The 21,921-nt window shown below is 37.5% G+C and overlaps 2 protein-coding genes across 3 annotated transcripts; both read right to left on the bottom strand.

The window, feature by feature from the left end:
• Window positions 1-37: 37 nt before the first annotated feature.
• LOC124868671 (beta-2-glycoprotein 1-like) lies at window positions 38-10,703 on the bottom strand. 2 transcript variants are annotated; one of them, XM_047366165.1, is made up of 8 exons: window positions 10,345-10,698; window positions 9,692-9,868; window positions 8,923-9,019; window positions 8,710-8,786; window positions 1,910-2,098; window positions 1,441-1,620; window positions 858-1,055; window positions 38-185 (listed from the first exon to the last, which is right to left on the bottom strand). In XM_047366165.1, the coding sequence occupies exons 1-8, from the start codon at window positions 10,403-10,405 to the stop codon at window positions 121-123; spliced, it is 1,044 nt and encodes a 347-aa protein (XP_047222121.1). In that variant the 5' UTR covers window positions 10,406-10,698; the 3' UTR covers window positions 38-120. The 2 variants fall into 2 exon arrangements, with proteins under 2 accessions (XP_047222121.1, XP_047222122.1); XM_047366166.1 differs by lacking the exon at window positions 1,910-2,098 and having other exon boundaries at window positions 10,345-10,703.
• A 6,641-nt stretch (window positions 10,704-17,344) lies between these two features.
• LOC124868726 (beta-2-glycoprotein 1-like) lies at window positions 17,345-20,437 on the bottom strand. The gene is made up of 8 exons (XM_047366250.1): window positions 20,280-20,437; window positions 19,980-20,159; window positions 19,626-19,722; window positions 19,467-19,543; window positions 18,404-18,589; window positions 18,067-18,246; window positions 17,697-17,894; window positions 17,345-17,577 (listed from the first exon to the last, which is right to left on the bottom strand). Exons 1-8 carry the CDS (start codon window positions 20,341-20,343, stop codon window positions 17,468-17,470), a joined length of 1,092 nt encoding a protein of 363 aa, XP_047222206.1. The 5' UTR covers window positions 20,344-20,437; the 3' UTR covers window positions 17,345-17,467.
• Between the last annotated feature and the right edge of the window lie 1,484 nt (window positions 20,438-21,921).

The following is a 21,921-nucleotide window of genomic DNA, read 5'->3' as shown; positions in this document are numbered from 1 at the left end:
ATAGAATAACAATAATTATAAAATATACTCAAACAGATTGAAATCATGTTCTTTATTTCCAAGGGCAGGGAAAATTTATGACATGCTGCTGCAGCCTCTGGAGAGAAGAGATTTGCATCTTCAGCATTGTTCAATCTCTGATGGAAGTGAATTTGACTTCAAGGTAAAATCAAGCTTACTGGGTTCTAAAATAAAACACATAAATACACAGAGTGAGTTATCATGTTTTGCCAAAATATTGCAATTACTCTTCATTCAGATATATATATATATATATATATATATAGTCCTATTGCACTAATTCTTTATACTGTTGCAGGGCTACATGTAGACATAGTGCCTCTGGTGCACAGAATCAATGATGCAGAATCAATGGCTGCTTTTGCTTTGTTATATAGCATGACTGTTTCAGACTGTGTTTCACTTACTCTGAAAGAAGGAACTCTGAACTGGGAAGGATTTAAACCCCGACCTTGCTTTCTAATTCTAATTTAAATCAGTTTTTGTTTTGCAAACACTGCAGCAGTTCCCTACCACAAGGTTACTATGGCTGATTTTATGAGATACAAACTAAGAGAAGTGCAAATAAACAGGTGATTGTAGCCTCCAGCACTACTTTTTATGAGCAGAGCTTGTGAGGTCCGGTTCGGTCAAAGTATCCACTTTGATACTGGATTATCTATCACTGACAATACATTTTGGAGCTAAGTCTCTGAAAACATTATTTTGATATTTATTCAGATATTTATTCAAGTCGGTGAGATGGATGAATGAAGACAAAACTTTCCTCTTGGACTTTAGCTTTTGTTTCATAAATATTTTTTGTTGAATTCTTTTTGTAATAAAATATTTCATACCTTCAAAGCATTCAGGGATTTTTAGTGTTTCATCAATGCACTGAGTTGGCACAACATAACCACATTTCATGGCTTTATTCATGCAGTAGACTGAGACAATTTCTTGGTGTAAGACACGGTTAGGCTGGAAGTCTTGGATCCACATTTTCTTTCCTTTGTATAATATTCTTCCTCTTTTTATTTCAACAGAACAAGGTCCTAAAGGGAATAAAAGTGAGAAGAAAAATGTATTTGGAAAAGTTTACAGAATTTTTATAAATACATTTCATATGGGTGAAGATTGGTAATTTGTGTGTTATTAATTGATAAACATGGAATATTTAAAGGTATGTAAAAATAAAGTGCAATGGTATTGTGAAAGTCAGAACAGCAAACAAAACAAGTAGGAAAATAAATAAATAAATTGACAAATATGCTCATAAGCAAGAGTAATCAATGAAAAAATCAGGGATAAGGCAAAAGCTGATAATTACAGAAAATTCTTTATAAGAATAAGAATAAAAGCTGGTTGTACTCTTGCACAGTTAACTAGATTATAATTTAGATTCTGATATTTTAGATTGTGTGAATATTATAGGTTTACCTTTGCAAGATGGCTTTTCAGACCAATTTCCAGTCTCTAGGCAAACAGTCTCCATAGGTCCTTCCAGTACATATGGACTCTGGCAGTCATATTTGACTTTTTCCTTGTAGAAAAACTCCCTCTTCTCATTGGTGGACATATAACCTCTTTCAATGTTCTGTGGTGGAGGACAGGTCACCACTGTGGAGAAACAAACATGTTTATTCTTATTTGCACATGTTTTTCCTTCTATTTGCCCAGAAATGTTAAATAAGTGGGAAAATGGCTACTATGCAGCAAGTTAAATGCGTTATTGTAAGTTGAAACGCAATAAATGAAACATTGCAACATTGTTTTAATTAAGGGCCGATTTTCATGCTTTCATTGCAAAAGGACTTTGAATTAAACTTGTAATTGAATTGACTCCCTGCTGTATGGCTGTACAGGATTCAAATCAAACAAGCTGAATTACAGTTGACCACCTTCTTACCTCGACACTCAGGTGCCTTGGTCCAGGTACCACTGGCAGTGCACTTGGCAAGTTTGTTGCCAAAAAGTGCGTACGGAGGATTACAAACGTACATTGCTGTGAGCCCAAAATTGGTTGTGTTTCCTCTGACCACCTGGTCATAAATTACCATTCCATACAGTGGGACTGGAGCGTGACCACAGGATACAGCTAACAAGACAGAAAAAACTGTTTAAATCTAGGAATTTTCTTTCCATTTTTAAATAAATAATGTCAGTCAGTCATTTTCTATACCGCTTCTTCCATAGTGGGTCGCGGGGAACTGGTACCTATCTCCAGCAGTCTATGGGCGGGAGGCGGGGTACATCGCAAAGGCAACACACAAACAACCAAGCACACACTCATTCACACACCTAAGGGCAATTTAGAGAGACCAATCAACCTAACAGGCATGTCTTTGGACTGTGGGAGGAAGCCGGAGTACCCGGAGAGAACCCACGCATGCACAGGGAGAACATGCAAACTCTATGCAGAAAGACCCCCAGCCGGGAATCGAACTCAGAACCTTCCTGCTGCACGGCAACAGCGCTACCCACTGCGGTACCGTGCAACCCAATAAATAACATTTGAAAACAAAATATTTTTGACTTGTCAAATAAGATAGCAGACGATGTTGGGGGATAGAAGGACACATCAGTGTTTGTGTCTCTTTCCTGTCCTTTAAACCTCCACAGTCATTCGAGACCGATGGCAGCCCATTCTGAGCCTGTTATGAGTTGAAGAACTTTATGTCCATTTTATGGTTTTATTCTGTTGTTTAGGTATATCGTGTGTTGGTTTGGGTCAGTGCAGTATCCAAAAATTGAACAATTGAGTGTATGACCTTAAGCTCAAGTAGAATAATCATTTCATGTGTACTAATCTGTGTTGTTGGACCATTTGTTTGATGAATATTGGACCATTTGCACGTTGCTGGACGCCACTATGCCTTTCCAACGTCATCGGCCATTTTGTACCGCAGGATAGTCTGTCCTACAAAACCCAGCAGCCACTGCGGCTGATATGACGGTCCCAGGTCTGACGTCACAGGAGGCGATATAGAAAGGAACATTTGAAGAAGCTTCGTTTTCACGCTGGAAGCCGGACCAGCAACTGAAGGGCATCAATTTCTGGAGAAGAGTCCCAAGTGGATTTAATTTATTCTCCTTCATGGACCAATGAAAAATTCATGAACGAGGTTTCTGGAATGAGAAGGCCAGAAATTTCACTTTGCCGATCGAAGTCGTGAGTTTAACACGTAACCAAAACCACGTGCTCGGTTCTAGTCGACTGCTGACGGTCAGATCATATTTTTCCTTTTTGCCAAGAAGGACAAAGGACGAAAATTGACCGCTCTTCCCGAAGTTAACTGTGGACGCACATTAACTTCCAACTTTTTTTTCCTCTCTTCAACTCTGCTCAGAAGGAAGACTTCAACAAAGTAAAACACATCCTTTTATTATTATTTATTTATATTTCTTTATCTAGAAATAGCTTGGGCAGGGTAGAGGAAATTTTAGTGCCATTAGAGTTGCCATTTAGAGTCTAATCTGTTCTGAATTGTATGTGCATGCCATTGTTTTAAAACTTGCTGGTACTTTCGGAGACCGCCATGTCTCGCAAGTGTGTCTTTACCGTGCAAACACCTGTGTGCAGGTGCGCTGTGAAAATGAACTGTTATAATAATCTCATGGTGAAATTCACCATTTTCTGTTTGCTGTTTTGCTTTATTTTGTTCAGTTAGATATTTTACCCCTTTTGTGTAGAACTTTGCATGTTTGATTAGGTGAATATTATTAAATCGGAAGAGCAAATTGTATCAGGCTGTGATTTAATAAATATTCACATAGATAAGAAAAGGCGTTTTGTGTTTATTTTGTGCAAAAGTGATTCGTCAGTCAAAATAAGGTTAAAAGTTCCACACGTTTCGGCAGAAACGGTCGATTAAACACTGACATCTCTGGTAATAGTTATCAATTATTACCGAGCATTTAACGGTTGTAATTATCAAAGGCGTTGAGCCACAGTTACAACACCAGAAGACATCCCTGGTCTTCAATTCATAAATGAGGATTTTGGTTAAGAAATTAATTTTGTCAAATTATGATTGTTAATTATAATTCTTGATAAATATTAATTAATTGATAATCATAATTCCAACATCTGTACTTTAGTAGGTATCCTTTTAGAAACCAAACAACTTCTTTTTATTTCACCTATTTCGCCGTGAGATACTTGATCACCTTTCTCTCAGCTATAGTGGTTTATTGTTGTTTAGAAAAAAAAAAGTAAAACAGATTTATTTTACCTTTCATTTTAGATTTACTAACCTCTCATTTCTCAGATTAACCAGTTCAATTTCTATTAAAAATTATTTGTGGATATGTCCAAATTCTCCAATCATAAGCTAAATTTTACTGATTGAACCTTGTCTACAAAATATAGAATCAGTCACTTTCTACTGCTTATTCCATAGTGGGTCATGGGGGAGCTGGTGCCTATCTCCAGCAGTCTATGGGCAAGAGGCAGGGTACACCCTGGCCATTTGCCAGTCCATTGCAGGGCAACACACAAACAACCAAGCACACACTCATTCATACACCTAAGGGCAATTTAGAGTTACCAATTAACCTAACAGGCATGTCTTTGGACTGTGGGAGGAAGCCAGAGTACCCGTTGAGAACCCACGCATGCACGGGGAGAACATGCAAACGCCATGCAGAAAGACCCCGGGCTGGGAATTGAACCCAGGACTTTCTTGCTGCAAGGCAACAGTGCTACCAGCTGCGCCATCGTGCAGCCCCAAAATATACATATCTTGCATTTTGTTTCAGTTATAGACAGCACAAAAAAGACCTGAAAACCTGCATTTTGTCAATTTACTTTATTTCATTAGATGCAAATGTATTTAGGACATGTTTAAAACCAAAGCCCCTGGCTTCTATTCAATCAATTTAACTCAAACAGTAATATTCTTTTCTATTTACTGTTATCTCAGTCATGATTTATATAATATTTTGTTATATTCTTCTTCTTAAGAGTCAAAGTGAAGATTTGATGCATTTTGCTGGTTTCATAGGACAACTGTTTCCTAACTGGCTTGAATCGAATTGCTTGCAGTTGTATCTTAATTGGATCAAGCAGGACTCTTTGGTTTTGGAATAACTCCAAACTTGGCTGTCATGACTGAAATTGTTAGATGGCTTGAATCAGACTTAAGTCCGGGCTTGCTATTATGTGAAGCACCCTGCAAAGTTATGCTATAGGGCTTGCTTTGAACTTTGAGTAATTACATCATTCTTGTGCATTTGTATTTTCAGTTTTTTGTTTCTTTATTTATGTTAAATGATTGTTTAATTTTTTCCTGGCACCTGTGTTTTTTTGCAGTGTTTCTGTCATGATCCTTAGGTGTTTGAGTTTATTTATATACAGTACAGACCAAAGTTCGGACACACCTTCTCATTCAAAGAGTTTTCTTTATTTTCATGACTATGAATATTGTAGCTTCACACTGAAGGCATCAAAACTATGAATTAAAACATGTGGAATTATATACTGAACAAAAAGGTGTGAAACAACTGAAAATATGTCTTATATTCTAGGTTATTCAAAGTAGCCACCTTTTGCTTTGATTACTACTCCGCACACTCTTGGCATTCTGTTGATGAGCTTCAAGAGGTAGTCACCTGAAATGGTTTTCACTTCACAGGTGTGCCCTGTCAGGTTTAATAAGTGGGATTTCAAGCCTTATAAATGGGGTTGGGAGGTGGATACAGTACACAGCTGATAGTCCTACTGAATAGACTGTTAGAATTTGTATTATGGCAAGAAAAAAGCAGCTAAGTAAAGAAAAACGAGTGGCCATCATTACTTTAAGAAATGAAGGTCAGTCAGTCCAAACAATTGGGAAAACTTTGAAAGTGTCCCCAAGTGCAGTCGCAAAAACCATCAAGTGCTACAAAGAAACTGGCTCACATGAGGACCGCCCCAGGAAAGGAAGACCAAGAGTCACCTCTGCTGCAGACGATAAGTTCATCCGAGTCACCAGCCTCAGAAATCGCAGGTTAACAGCAGCTCAGATTAGAGAACAGATCAATGCCACACAGAGTTCTAGCAGCAGACACATCTCTAGAACAACTGTTAAGAGGAGACTGTGTGAATCAGGCCTTCATGGTAAAATAGCTGCTAGGAAACCACAGCTGAGGACAGGCAACAAGCAGAAGAGACTTGTTTAGGCTAAAGAACACAAGGAATGGACATTAGACCAGTGGAAATCTGTGCTTTGGTCTGATGAGTCCAAGTTTGAGATCTTTGGTTCCAACCACCGTGTCTTGTGCGGTGCAGAAGAGGTGAACGGATGGACTCTACATGCCTGGTTTCCACCGTGAAGCATGAAGGAGGAGGTGTGATGGTGTGGGGGTGCTTTGCTGGTGACACTGTTGGGGATTTATTCAAAATTGAAGGCATACTGAACCAGCATGGCTACCACAGCATCTTGCAGCGGCATGCTATTCCATCCGGTTTGCGTTTAGTTGGACCATCATTTATTTTTCAACAGGACAATGACCCCAAACACACCTCCAGGCTGTGTAAGGGCTATTTGACCAAGAAGGAGAGTGATGGGGTGCTGCGCCAGATGACCTGGCCTCCACAGTCACCGGACCTGAACCCAATCGAGATGGTTTGGGGTGAGCTGGACCACAGAGTGAAGGCAAAAGGGCCAACAAGTGCTGAGGATCTCTGGGAACTCCTTCAAGACTGTTGGAAAACCATTTCAGGTGACTACCTCTTGAAGCTCATCAACAGAATGCCAAGAGTGTGCGGAGCAGTAATCAAAGCAAAAGGTGGCTACTTTGAAGAACCTAGAATATAAGACATATTTTCAGTTGTTTCACACTTTTTTGTTCAGTATATGTGTTAATTCATAGTTTTGATGCCTTCAGTGTGAAGCTACAATATTCATAGTCATGAAAATAAAGAAAACTCTTTGAATGAGAAGGTGTGTCCAAACCTTTGGTCTGTACTGTATATATATATATATATATATATATATAGAAACTGAAACACCTGTCATTTTAGTGTGGGAGGTTTCATGGCTAAATTGGACCAGTCTGGTAGCCAGTCTTCATTGATTGCACATTGCACCAATAAGAGCAGAGTGTGAAGGTTCAATTAGCAGGGTAAGAGCACAGTTTTGCTCAAAATATTGAAATACCCACAACATTATGGGTGACATACCAGAGTTCAAAAGAGGACAAATTGTTGGTGCACGTCTTGCTGGCGCATCTGTGACCAAGACATCAAGTCTTTGTGATGTATCAAGAGCCACGGTATCCAGGGTAATGTCAGCATACCACCAAGAAGGACGAACCACATCCAACAGGATTAACTGTGGATGCAAGAGGAAGCTGTCTGAAAGGGATGTTCGGGTGCTAACCCGGATTGTATCCAAAAAACCTAAAACCACGGCTGCCCAAATCACGGCAGAATTAAATGTGCACCTCAACTCTCCTGTTTCCACCAGAACTGTCCGTCGGGAGCTTCACAGGGTCAATATACACAGCCGGGCTGCTATAGCCAAACCTTTGGTCAATCATGCCAATGCCAAACGTCGGTTTCAATGGTGCAAGGAGTGCAAATCTTGGGCTGTGGACAATGTGAAACATGTATTATTCTCTGATGAGTCCACCTTTACTGTTTTCCCCACATCCGGGAGAGTTACGGTGTGGAGAAACCCCAAAGAAGCGTACCACCCAGACTGTTGCATGCCCAGAGTGAAGCATGGGGGTGGATCAGTGATGGTTTGGGCTGCCATATCATGGCATTCCCTTGGCCCAATACTTGTGCTAGATGGGCGCGTCACTGCCAAGGACTACCGAACCATTCTTGAGGACCATGTGGATCCAATGGTTCAAACATTGTATCCTGAAGGCGGTGCCGTGTATCTGGATGACAATGCACCAATACACACAGCAAGACTGGTGAAAGATTGGTTTGATGAACATGAAAGTGAAGTTGAACATCTCCCATGGCCTGCACAGTCACCAGATCTAAATATTATTGAGCCACTTTGGGGTGTCTTGGAGGAGCGAGTCAGGAAACGTTTTCCTCCACCAGGATCACGTAGTGACCTGGCCACTATCCTGGCTTAAAATCCCTCTGACCACTGTGCAGGACTTGTATATGTCATTCCCAAGACAAATTGATGCTGTATTGGCCGCAAAAGGAGGCCCTACACCATACTAATAAATTATTGTGGTCTAAAACCAGATGTTTCAGTTTCATTATCCAACCCCTGTATATATATATATATATATATATATATATATATATATATATATATATATATATATTTGAACTAAAATACTAAAATGGCCATTTTGCCATTTTAGTTCATTCAGTGTAGATTAGGTTCTTCAGATTCTTAACTTCTGGTCCGCAGGTCCTTCATCCCCTCTGCTGTGAGACTGCTCAATTCTACTGTATAATAACTTGTGCAATAACCTCTGTATTTGCAAATTCCTGCAATAATTGTCACTTTAGCACAATCACAATCACCTCCACAATTTATTGTATACAAGTTACCTTTCTTCTATTATTGTTAGTTGTTTTCCACATTTACCTTGTTTTTCTTTTATTGCACATTTCTGAACGATCTCCACCCTACTTGTGCATTACTATGAGCTACTGTAACTAGTGAATTTCTCCGTTGTGAGATCAGTCTATCTTATCTTATCTTAAACTTGCTACCTAATGTGAAATTAATTCAAATTACTACATACGTATGCACTCTGGTTCAGGTGTACTCCATGTTCCATTGGCTTGGCACACTGCTGAGCTGAATCCAGTCATTGTGTACCTGTTCAACATAATATTTAATCTTTAGGGTAACAATATTGAATATATGTTAAAAATCAACCATTTTATGTACAAATTATGATACACAATGTAGTTTATTTTCACACACAAAATGTAAAACATGTTTATTGGTTTACCCTTCATGACAAGTGTAGTTGATTGTACTCTGGTACACTGTATTCTCATAAAATAATTCACCGTTAGTGATTAGTTCAGGATATGGACATTGTTTTGCTGCAGGAGAAAATATAAGAAAAGTAAGGTTATGCTATTTAGCAATCCTTTATTTATGATACAAACAGTAAATTGCAAGTTCACAAAGGGCAAGAAATTCTGCATTCATATTAATATTACAAGCAAGCTGTGTATATTGACTTTAAAGTTTGGGTTCATTATTACCATTGGCTTATAATCCTATGTTCTTTAGTTTGCATACTTTAACTATTGTAATATTTAAACTTCCCCACACTTTGTCACATTACAAGCACAGACTGTTATGGTTTTACATGGATTTTATGTGACTTAAAATGGTTTTTAAGGTCACATTAAGCGTGTTCATTTCAATTATATGTTTTCTTGATGTGCAAAAATGGTAGAGATATATGCCAAATGATCTGTGTTGGTCCCACAAAAACAAAACAATGCAGTTCCAGGTTTTAACATGACAAAGTAAAATATGTTTCAAGCCAGTAAGTAAATATGGTACTTTATATTTTCAGATGTATAAGAGAAAACTCTTCAATATACTAAAATTATTGAATATTCTATTTGATTACTTCAAAATTTCTGTGAAATTAATTTAACTGGTAATTACAGTAAACAAGCTAAGGTTAAAGTAGCTCTACAAGATATTTTGTTATAATCACTTAATATCTTTTTCTTTAAAGAAAAAAGAAAGATACATACGTATACAGTTAAATTTGGTGTTTGTCCACACTCCGTTCATGGTGCAAACAATCTTGCGTGGGCCCGACACAGGAGTATATCCCTGTTTACAGGACAGAGCTAACTCCACACCGGGGCTGAAGAACCTCTGGATCCCAGTCATATTAATGTTACCCTGCAGTTCAGGTCGGGAACATACTGGAAGAAGTAAATTACTTTAATCAAAGCTGTGTTGAGACTATATGTTTAACTGAAAAATAACCCAATACAGATACATTTCTCAGCTTTGTAAGAGTTTTATACAAGTCCAAAAGGCTGCATAATAGGCAAGTGGGCCTCAAGGTTATAATTTATATAACGTTTTCTCTCCTTGCTTTAATACTTTACAGCATGTGCTCATTAAAAGTTAAGGCATTTAAGGTATTATATTACATTTTTACCTGAAATTACTTTTAATAGAAAACAATAACTGTCCAACCATGAAATGTTTTTACTGACCTTAACTCAGAGCAATATCGAGAAAAATAATAACAACAAATGAAATATGTCATCAATCAAAACCAACGGACAAATAAATACGGCTTGATTCATTGTGAGCCTTGAAATGGCCAAAAGCTTAAATGCTATAAATCAAACTTGCATTTTAAGAAGTGTAAAGTAAAAAAAAGTCATACCATTGTGTTGAGATGTCAATGTTACCAGCAGACCAGAGCACAGCAGAAACAAACGCTCCATCTTCAGAAGAAATGGACAGACTCTCGTCTTCACTCCTTTAGCCTGCCTTGAACTTCAGATATTGACTCTCTGCCCCACTTTCAGCTGTTTGTGTTCTTCTCAAAGTAAACAGACAGGAACAGCATGAAGCAGCTGACTCCCTTTGGAATCCTTTCAAAATCTTACTGGAAGTCAAAAACTCAGATGGTGAAATTTCACCACAAAAACACAAGATAATCTTTTTTTTTTCCTCAACTCTTTACATCAGACTACTGTAAAATTGTGAATTGAATTAAAAGTCAAATGTCCTGAACAACTTTGCCCTGTTTTATCTGAAAGAATGTGTACCCTCCTAAAATGCTAGTCAAATTCTTTCACAATAGTCCAGCCTATTGTGTTTCCAAGAGTTTATAGGTCTAGAATGGACTGCAGGACCTTGAGTTTGAAAAGCTTTCATGTGAATCATGTTCTGTTTCGTAATGCTTATTTTAATTTTTTTTTTTATAATCTACTTTTACATCTCTCATTTTTTATTTTTATGCTTGCTGTTTTTTTATTTATTTTGATTGCATTTAATCTTATATTTCATTTATTATTATTTTTTTTTTAGAATTTATTGCTTTACATAATTTTCTACATTTCTTTGTTTTGCTATTGCCCTTTAAGTCACTTGGAATTGTTAAGTTTGAATGTTACTCTAGAAATAAAAATGATTTTATGCAAGTTACATGAAAAAAACTTGATAAGCCAAATATTTAGGAAATCAATAATCATATATATAATCAAATGCATTTTTGTAAAAAAAAAAAAAAAGATAAACATACCAACATGCCAAACACAAATAACCATCAAAAGGACCTGACTGCTGTATCTGTGAAAGGAAATAAAAAATAAGCTATTTGTCAGGATCTGCCATTTTGGGTTCTGTTTTGTGTTTTTGTTCTGTGGGGTTTTGTAAGTTTTATTTTCCTAATTGTTCCTGAAGCCTTGTGTTCTTATGTGTGCTTTATCTCAGCAATCATTAGTTCGGGTTTTGTTTACCTTTTCTGTCAGGGTTTCTTTTATATCTTCAGGTTACTTTGTTAGTTCTTATTTTCCAGATTCTTATATTGTTATAGTTTTCTGAGTTTTGTTATTTAGTCCCTTCCCCCATAGTTTAGTTTAGTAATCAGTTTCACCTGGTCCTCAGCCTCCCTGTTTACCTGGTCCACACCTGATTCTATTCCCACTGATTGCCTGCCTCTCCTTCCTTTGTTCCACTCTCACTTCCCTCAGTTTAAAAGCTCATTGTTTTCCATTTCCAGTCGCTGGTTCCTCTTGTTCACCACCCTCTTGTGGTAATTCCGTGTTTAACCCTACTTTTCTCCTAGACATAGCTACTGACTGAGCTTTTACTGTGATTAACTCCATGTGTTCTTTCTCATACTCTAAACTTGAAAACTGGCTCAGAGTTTATCTGTTCTTTCTTTCTAGGTGAAATGACTAAAGGAGCTACATCCATTAACATTTACTTTTCCTTCCCATAGAAAGGACTCCTGGATCAGTGCTTCTTTGTTCTCTTTTTGTCTCTGCTCTGTTCTCTCAAACCACCAGTCGGTCGTGGCAGATGGCCGCTCACACTGAGCCTGGTTCTGTTGGAGGTTTCTTCCTGTTAAAAGGGAGTTTTTCCTCTCCACTGTCGCTACATGCATGCTCAGTATGAGGGATTGCTGCAAAGTCAACGCCAGTGACTGTCCACTGTCGCTACATGCTCATCCGGGAGGAGTGAATGCTGCAAGTCACTGACTGGATGCAATCTGCTGGGTTTCCTTAGACAGAAAAACTTTTTATCCAATTTGAATAAATAACTGAATCTGACTGCACTGTTCAATGGTTAGGATTAATTGGAATGTATGTACCTGACTTTTGTGAAGTGCCTTGAGACGACATGTGTTGTGAATTGGTGCTATATAATTAAAACTGAATTGATGGGCACTTATTAAGCACCGTACGGTCAAGCTTGTCCCACAACAGCTCAATAGGGTTGAGAACTATGCTTTGGGTTATTGTGTTGTAGAACAGAATTGGCTCCAATCAAGCGCTGTCCACAGGGTATGGCATGGTGTTGCAAAATGGAGTGATGGCCTTAATAAATATTGCCTTTATTCTGTACAAATCTCCCACTTCACCAGCACCAAAGCATCCCCAGACCAGAGGACCAGAGGAAACATGATCATGTTTCCCCCACCATGCTTGACAGACAGCGTCAAGCACTCCTTCAGCATCTTCTCATTGTTTTTCTGCATCTCACAAATGTTCTTCTTTGTGATCCAAACTCAAACTTAGATGAATCTGTCCATACCAACCTTTTAGAAATTTCCTCGGTTAAGTCTTTGTGTTCTTTTGCCCATCCTAACCTTTTCCTTTTGTTGGCTAGTCTCAGATATGGCTTTTTCTTTGCTACTCTACCAAGTATGCCAGCATCCTGAAGTCAGCTCTTCAGTGTTGACGTTGAGACTGGTGTTGTTCGAGTACCATTTAATGAAGTTGCCAATTGAGGACCTTTGAGGCGTCTGTTTCTCAAACTAGAGACTATAATGTGTTAATCCTCTTGCTCAGTTGTGCACTGGTGCCTCCCACTTATCCTCCTATTCTGGTTAGAGTGAGTTTGCACTTTTTTTTTTTAAGTGAGTAGTAAACACCATATGAGATCTTCAGTTTCTTGGCAATTTCTCTGCTGGAATAGCCCTCATTCCTCAGAACAATAATAAGACTGATGACTTTCAGTTGAATTTATTTATTTATTTGTTTCTAGCCATTTTGAGACTCCAGTCGAATGCACAAATGCTGATGGTCCAGCTACTCAACTAGCCAAATAAAGACCAATTTTATGGCTTCTATAAACAGTTGAACAGTTTTCAGCTGTGCTAAGATGACTGCACAAGACTTTTTAAATGATCAATTAGCCTTTTAACATGATACACTTGGATTGGCTAACAGACTGTGCCACTGGAGTTGTTGCTAAAAAAGGGCCTCTGTACACCAATGTAAATATTACAACAAAGAACAGCCATATTCTGCTATATTGGTCTTTAAACACATTAATATTCTCTTGACTGTATTTCTAAATAATTCAATGTTATTTTATTGAAGAAAGTTGTGCTTTTTATGGAAAAATAAGGACATTTCTAGGTGACCCCAAACTTTTGAGCAGTGGTGTATATATTTATTTTTGCACATCCATGAAAATAGTGTGTAGTGTCTCATTTATTAGCCAAGCCTGCTGTTAGGTATTGGTATACTCTTTACACACTAGCTTTCACTATAGATTATATAAAAATTCTGGTACATGAAGTTAGGTAAGTGACATTTGTTCATATAAAATAGATGGATTTTGCACACATATTTAAAATATTCATGTGCCACTATAATACGTGTACTATTGTAGGGATTTTCATGCATGTCCTTCATGCATAAGGAGTAAAAACAATTATTCTAACTTGATCAAAGCAATAGTTGTATATACAATGATCTTGTTAAAATGAAAGGCTATTGTGTTGCCTTTATTTCACTGAAAATATACCAACTGCTCCTTACTGGACGTATTTGTTGCACTTGCCAAAGTTAAGTTAGTAAAAAAAGTCTAAACATGCCTTTAATCTTCTCCTGCTTATGTGTGTAGTGCATGTAGTGTTGCAATGTTTAGATTATTTTTCTTCTGAGATATTAAGAGGTTTGCATAATTGTCTTGCCAGTCATTATTCTTAAACCGTGAGGGATGTTGTGCCCCAGCTATGGGAGTAAACATGGCCTCAACTGTACACAATCAAAGAGGCATCTTTAAATACACACATTAACCTGCTTTTTGCCCAGCCCAGGATAGGGGAATCACAGCTGGAATTCCTGTGATGTCATACAGACACCAACAAAACCATTTTCCCAGCTTTGCCTCATTTTCTGCAAACTCAACTCTCGTAGAGATGCAGATGGGAGAAAACGCATGAATTTCTGACTTGCCGGCAAGATGGACTAATTCTTCAAACTTGGATCCAAAGTTGACAACGATTTGGTGTCCGTGTACCTGCCAATTGAAGAACAACCAAAAGTTAAGTATGATCCGCTGTTTGAGTAATCCAGCGTTCATGCAAAAGGGGAATTAAGAAAAGCCATCTGAGCCAGAAATGTCCGAGAAGAGACATTCTCTCTAATTGAAGCGGTTTTCCCATGTTTGAAGATGAAAGCATCGGAACTGCAGTTCTGCAAGCCCAATGTGTGCCGATCCAGCGTAAGCTGCCCCATCTCCTACTGAGGGCAGCTGCAACATTTTTTTGTTCGCGGTCCACCACGTAACCAGACGGGGCCACCTTCGCTACACAAACCAGAGCCCTTTGGACTACTGATCCTCCTTCAGAACGGTTCACGTAAAAGGTGATGTCTGGTGTTTTGAAAATTAGTCAGGATAAACAATCTTAACAACATTTACTCCATGGTGTTTTGCTTTTGTGTAGTTCTAAAGGTTGAACTATCATGAGTGCTAGCAGGCTATCTGCTCAGCTAGTGTGACCAGACCTCTAAGCTTTGAGGTTAGTTACATGTTGTACAAGGTACATGTTTGACTTTAAAGGAGTGGTCTTAGCTAACAAAGTGTTGTCCTTTTGTTAGCTTAAATTGCTAATGGCTTATGCTAGGTCAAATATTTACATCTGACTAGTTGCCATCTTGTGAGAGTCCACAGACATTCCTCTCTGCCTTTTTAATTGTCCATGATTACATCTGATGGCTAGTTAACAACATTAAGATCCATTGTCTAAAAGTTTATTGATTTCTAATTCAGCAAATCATTCTTTAAAATATTATTTTACAAAAATAATATTAAACTACTTTTTTGATTTGCATTAATAATTGGTTGGTTGAACGCACCAACTGCTCTTAATTAGTTCTAAAATTATTTGACCACACTTCCAAATACCTTTTAAAAATTGACCTTGGTTCTTAAACACGTATAACAACATTGAACATTAATATAATTCTATCATTTTATTGGTTATGGTTTCAACCATTTTGTCGTCCCCTTTTTCCCTTTATTTGTATATAGATCAATAGGTCTTTATTCTTTCAGGTTTACTTGGTAGTGACTTGCCTAGTCATCAAGTTTGTTAATTGAAATATTGTAACTTAGAGTTTAATTGTTTGTTAATAAATTCTTATATTTTTGAGAAAGGTTGTTTAGAAATTATTCAGTATGTGAGCAAAGTTTGGTGTTCCATAATGCCGGTGCTCAAATACCTCTTTCATCTATTGTTTTGCCACTGCCATATTGGGCTGGTATTCCCAGGACAATACTCAACAGACCGAATGGTAATTTAATTAACTATTAAATGCTTTAAGCATCCTAACTGCACAATGGGTACTTGGGGTGGCATTTGTAAATATACTTTTTTTATACAGAAGGACAAAAGGCACACACTGTATAGGTAAAAATTATGAAAAACACAATTTATCGGAGATGAGACAGTCTAAGAAGCTTAGCTACTCATCATAAACTTTTTGTGAGAAAATCTGAGACCCCTGGCATGCATGCTTTTTAATAGAGTTGGAATAAGTCAAAAACTATTTCTATCATGGGAGAGGAAGTAGAGGTGGTGGAGGAGTATAAATACCTCGGTGTTCACCTGGACAATAGACTAGAGTGGAGATGCAACTGTGAAGCCATCTACAAGAAGGGACAGAGCAGACTGTACTTCTTGAGGAAGCTTAGGTCCTTTGGTGTTTGCAGCAAGATGCTGCATATCTTCTATAAGTCTGTTGTGGAAAGTGTGATCTCTTCTACCATCATCTGCTGGGGAAGCAGCATCAGAGCCAGGGACTTAAAAAACTCAAGCTGATAAAAAAGGCTGGCTCTGTTCTGGGGACTCCTCTGGAACCTCTGTAGATCATTGTGGAAAGAAGGATTCTTCATAAAATGAAGAACATTATGAAGAACCCTGAGCATCCTCTTCATGAGTCCTACAACAACAGAGCCTCAGTCAGAGGCTTCTTCAGATTTGCTGTAAGACGGAGACAGGAGATCCTTCCTGCCCACAGCCATCAGCATCTACAACGGCTCTTTGAAGAAACCTACATAATATGAGCTATAACAACATTTAATTTCCCTTTGGGATTAATAAAGTATTTTTGAATTGAATTGAATTGAATTACCTTTGCATAATACTGCAGCTTTCCTTTTACCAGTTTTGTAAAGCCTAACAACCAACTTTTTCAAATTATATTCAATTTACAATTTATTTCTATTAGTCATAAAACAGATAAATATGCAAAACTGTTTTGAGTTTCTTCTTTAAAGTATTTACCAAAAACTGTGATTAAATTTTGACTATAGATCTAAATTGGAATTTTTTTTAAGTGTGAATCTGTATTCACACCTGTACTAGATAACAAGTTTCCTTAGTCCTTTTTGCCTCGTCTCCTTTAAGGACAGAGTAGTTTGAAGAACTCACTGCTGCAACTACCAATATGAACTCTCTCTGCATGCTTTTTGTGAAACACATTGGCACAACAAAATTTTTTTGTTAGCCGATTAACTGTGATTTTTCTTCTGTGTTTGCTTTCTTTCTCTAGAGACCCAGAGTCAGTTGGTTCTGCTGGTGGCCTCTTCATGATTAGAGGAAGTCATTCTTTCTTACTGTCGCCACAGGAGGAGGGATTGCTTCAAACAATAGCTGTATACAACTGGCTGGGCTTCCTTACATGGATAATTTTTGGCAAATTCACATTATTATCTGATTTAGATTGGTGTATGTTATATTTCAGATCAGATTATATGCCACTGAATCTGTTCTATTAAGATGATTGGATTTTATTGGTGTGAATTTGATTTATTGTATACCTGTATATAATTGGAAATGAGATGGACCTTGGGATGACATTGACTGATTTGGTATTACATAAATTTAAAAGCATTGAATTGAATTGCACTTTACAACCATTTCACCAACATTTTATTGACACACTTTTTATTGGTTTTAATAATCTTGCATTTAAGTATTGCCAGTTTAAATTACCAGTAAAAATGCACGTTTCCCATTAATTGGCTCTGTAAATTGGTCATGCAGGTCTTGGGGAGCTTGTTGGGCTTGCAGCAGGTGGTGCCACGCACATTTTGATTTCTGATGGTAGATTTTTAGACCTCAGGTTGTAATCTAGTTTGCCTGGTTCTATAAGAAAAAAAGAAACAGAGAGACATTCTATATAGTCATTGTCATCTCATTATAAAGATGTCTATGAGACATTGGAAGAAGCTTTGTTCACTGTCTTCTAGCTTGCATTGACTCACCCTCAAAGCAGTCAGGGATGGGAAGGTTTCCATCGTTACAGGTGCTGGCCACTGGGTAGCCACACTTATCAACTTTGTTCATACAATAGAAGACAACTGGTTCTCTATGGAGCACTCTGTTTGGCTTCAGGTCTTCAATCCAGATCTTTCTGGCATTATAGAAGATGCGTCCTCTTTTGATGCCAACTGTGCAGGGAGCTGGGTAAAAAAAAACACGAAAATCATAATTTAAAATATTTTTCCCAGACACAGCAAACTTTCATAAGATATTCAAAACAGATTCAAAACAGAGCCTGGAGAACTCTTACAGCAGACTTACTTAAATATAGAGTAGAAGTGTGAAGTGAGATCTAAGTTTCTCATGACTCACCTCTGCAGACTGGCTTTGATGACCAGTTTCCTGTGTTTTGACACTGTATCTCAGCCTCGCCCTCCAGAGTATAATGCTCATTGCAGGAATACTTAACCTTCTCCTTGTATCCATGTTGCCTCATCACAGCAAATGTGATGACACCATTTAGTATGTTTGGTGGAATGGGGCAGCTCACATCTGTAACAATATTAATAATAATGAGGATTTTATCTGGCAACATAAATATTACATGTAATATAGGAAAAGATGATGGAAACAATAAATCTTGCATATAATATGGGTATACTGGCACCATATTAACTCATATATTCATAAATTACAAATCTAGATTTACCTCGACAAACAGGTGGTTCGGTTGCACTACCATCAGCCATACAGGACCCTCTCTCATAACTTGGTGCTTTGGGTGGGTTGCACTCATATGTCCAACCTTGTCCATAAATAGTTCCAGTTCCTGTTACTTGCTTATCATGGACAATCCTACCCTCTCTTGGTGGCTTTGGCAGTGGACAGTTCACGCCTGTTGGGTCGAAATAAAAACTTTGTATAACAAGATCCATATAAACACAATGAAAATATGTTCTTTAAATATTTTAAGTCTGTTTGTCTCTGTGTTGCTCTGGTATTCCTCAGGGGTTTGTCATTGGGTCTGTTCTCTTCCACTGACCTATTTTGAAAGATATTCATACTGGCATCCACTTTCAAAGAGAGGATTCTCATTTACAGAAAAATCTGTGGATAAATTGTTGGTGTGTTTCCAAGATGAAAAAGTTAAAAACTAGATGGTAGAAAATTATTTGAACCTCAATGACAATAAAACAGATGTCATTATGCCGGAGCCCAGAGGTGCTCCTCATGTAAATGAGCTTGACCTAGGCCCCTTTTCTATGGGGTTTAGGCCAGGTACGTTTGTTGGCAAAACAATTGAAGTGTTACTATGGTCATTAGAGCAGGCATAGAGAAGGCCCGCTTCTGGTCTGGCTCAGGGAAAGAACAGTCAGCTTCTTAAGCAATTGACATTTGTGGTTTCCCTTCCTTGTGGAGGGCATCAATGACTATCTGCTAGACAACTGTGAAAGCAGTCTTCCCCATGATTGTGTAGGCTTCAACATAATTTGTCTGTAATACAAATACTTTATTTTTATTATGTCATATACTATTTATTAAAGAAACTGATATATGCCATCATCAAATTGACAACTGAATCTACATTCAAATTTTGACCCAAATTACTGAAATAAATGAATTTATTGAGATAAACTTATATTTGTTGAATTTATCATTACGTTTCATACTTTATTTTATATACGGTACATTTATAGACCACTTTAGTCAACGTGGATCTATTCAAATGTGCATTTTAAATAAAGTTGGTAGGTATAGTTAATTTGTTTTACCTTTACAGAGAGGAGGCGGATGACTCCAGGTGCCATCATGCAAACACCTGCTTTCATTAGCCCCTACCATGACGTACCTGATAAATGAAAACAAAATTTTTTAGTAATAATCTGCTGTCATAATATGGAAGAATTTATGAATTTGGTTTTTGTTCTCACCCATCATCACATGAGAAGTTAAGCACACTCTTAAAAGGAGCCTCTATCCTGCCTTTTGCAAAAGGCTGCAAAGGCCGGGGTATCTGGCACATCTTGGCTACAGAAAAGATGAACACCACATTTATTAAAAGTCTTCACAGCATTGCTATCTGTGCTGGACAACCCGCAGAACAATAAGTTACCCTGAAGGATCATCATCAACTTTCTTAATTCAGTTATGATGTTTTTGTAGTTTAAGATGGTGGAACAAAACAAAACAGCATTTGCACTTCATTAATTACCTTCACGTTCACTGTTTTGAAGTCGTAAAATGTTAACTACAGAATTAAAACAGAAACTGCAGCCTTTACTCACGGGAACATGCCAGGTTTGCCGGCGTCCATTCTCCTGTAGCCGTGCAGGTAATTCTGGGAGGTGTTGCCATTGAAGGCACATAGCCCTGCTCGCATGAGAGGGTCACATCTTCTCCAATCTCAAACACACGTTTCAGGGAAGAAACATCGACTCCATCAGAGACACGAGGCCGGCCACAAACTGGTAGGAGAAAAACAAAAGAAAATGATGGACAGCAATTATTTTAAATAGAGCCTCTATCAAAACATTGTCAAGCACAAGAAGTTTAATTTAAACTATATTTCAAATTTGCAAATTTACCTTTTGCAGGTGTTACAGTTGTACATATAGCTGCAAGGCTGAGAAGCAGCAAAATGGGAGCCATCTTCTCATGTGCTGAAACCAGCTCTGTTTCCCATACAGCTGAGTAGGGAGGGAGTTACTGGTTAAGGTAATGGCTACAGTGATGACCTTCTCCAATCAAATGCAACTTCAAACTGCTATTGATCAAGCACAAAGTTCACATGCAGCATGCATACAGAGGTATTTGACTAAATGTTGATTGATAACCTCGATCTGGTACGAGAGCAAAGTGTCATGTGAAATCTTATCAAGTGAAAAAGAGGAATAACTTCATAGCAGAAATAACAAATGAAAAAGGTATTTTACTGAGAAAATTATTTCTATTAAGAAAACAGAGTTAAATAGAAAAATCATCCAACATGTATGTTGTATGAACTGATTGTTATCGGTAATATTCTGTGTGGTCTCAGTTCTGCAGTGGATAAAAATACTTACAATCTATTGCTATTTCTTTGACTCTCTTTAAGTTTTTAAGACTAATGGATTGCACCACTGTCCCTGTGTAGCTCTGAGTCATTTATAAATATTTGTCTTTACAAGGGAGAAGACTCTTTAGGTCAGTGAACTATGTGGGAATTCAAGTCAGTAAATGAAAAAAACCAAACTGGGTTCATTTGTGCAGTGCATTGCACATAACTTTCTTTTAAGTTTAGGAAAAACTGTGCAAAAATATGATAATTAAGGTTAGAATTTGACAGTATACAATCAAAAGGATTTGTTTTGTTATTTTAATGTTACCTTCTTTATGAAACCCACCCTCTGTTCTATGTGGAAATATAAAGCGACTTAGAAATCCTTATTAGGTAATGTTTTTCTCTTGCTTGTTCTTTTATGGTTGACTTGGGAAATGCAAATTTCACAGCATTAGCCAAAGCAGTGAAAAAAAAAACCCAAAAAAACAATATACCTCTTTGATTCAAAATCATTACCTGGATTTTTTTCATTGATTATTTAGAAGAGTATAAATAATCTTGGACATGCCATTTTTTACTAAGATGTTAATAAAACAGATTTTTTTTTCACATTTGAAACCATTTCACATAGTTTTATCACCTTTTGAGAGTTTCCTACATACTTACAAAGCAACTGTTTTTGCAAAGTTGATGGTTTAGGGGAAACAAAGATTTCAGGGAATTTGTATTCAGAGCCTGAACCATGAACTCCACTTGTGCAAATTACCATATGGGGTCTGTTTGCTTTGGTAGAAAGTCAAAGCTCACGCCTCCATTCATTTCATTAGGTATCAGCTCATGTAGCTTAAATGGGTCTTTGACATACAAAGCTGTACTTGACTGATCTAATTGTTGTAGATATAACTGTATGATCCTCAGGGCTTCAGTATATATCAACAACACAAAAGAAGAAGAGAAAAACATTCCTAACCTTTTCTACGCATTAATAAAATAAGGTGGGTCTATGTTCTGTCATTCTGGAAATGGGTGTTTAACGGTGAACAAAGCAAAAGCAGTTCTTATTCATAGTGCAGCTTTAACAAACCTGCATAATAATTTAGATGTTTTGTTACTAAGCAGACATGTAAAACATTCTATGAAGCACTCATTTCCTGGACGTCTTCTGTGTAACAGACCGTATGTAATGC

This window comes from Girardinichthys multiradiatus, chromosome 5 (assembly GCF_021462225.1).
Source record: "Girardinichthys multiradiatus isolate DD_20200921_A chromosome 5, DD_fGirMul_XY1, whole genome shotgun sequence".
Lineage (NCBI taxonomy): Eukaryota > Metazoa > Chordata > Actinopteri > Cyprinodontiformes > Goodeidae > Girardinichthys > Girardinichthys multiradiatus.
This window is presented reverse-complemented; position numbering and strand designations above follow the sequence as displayed.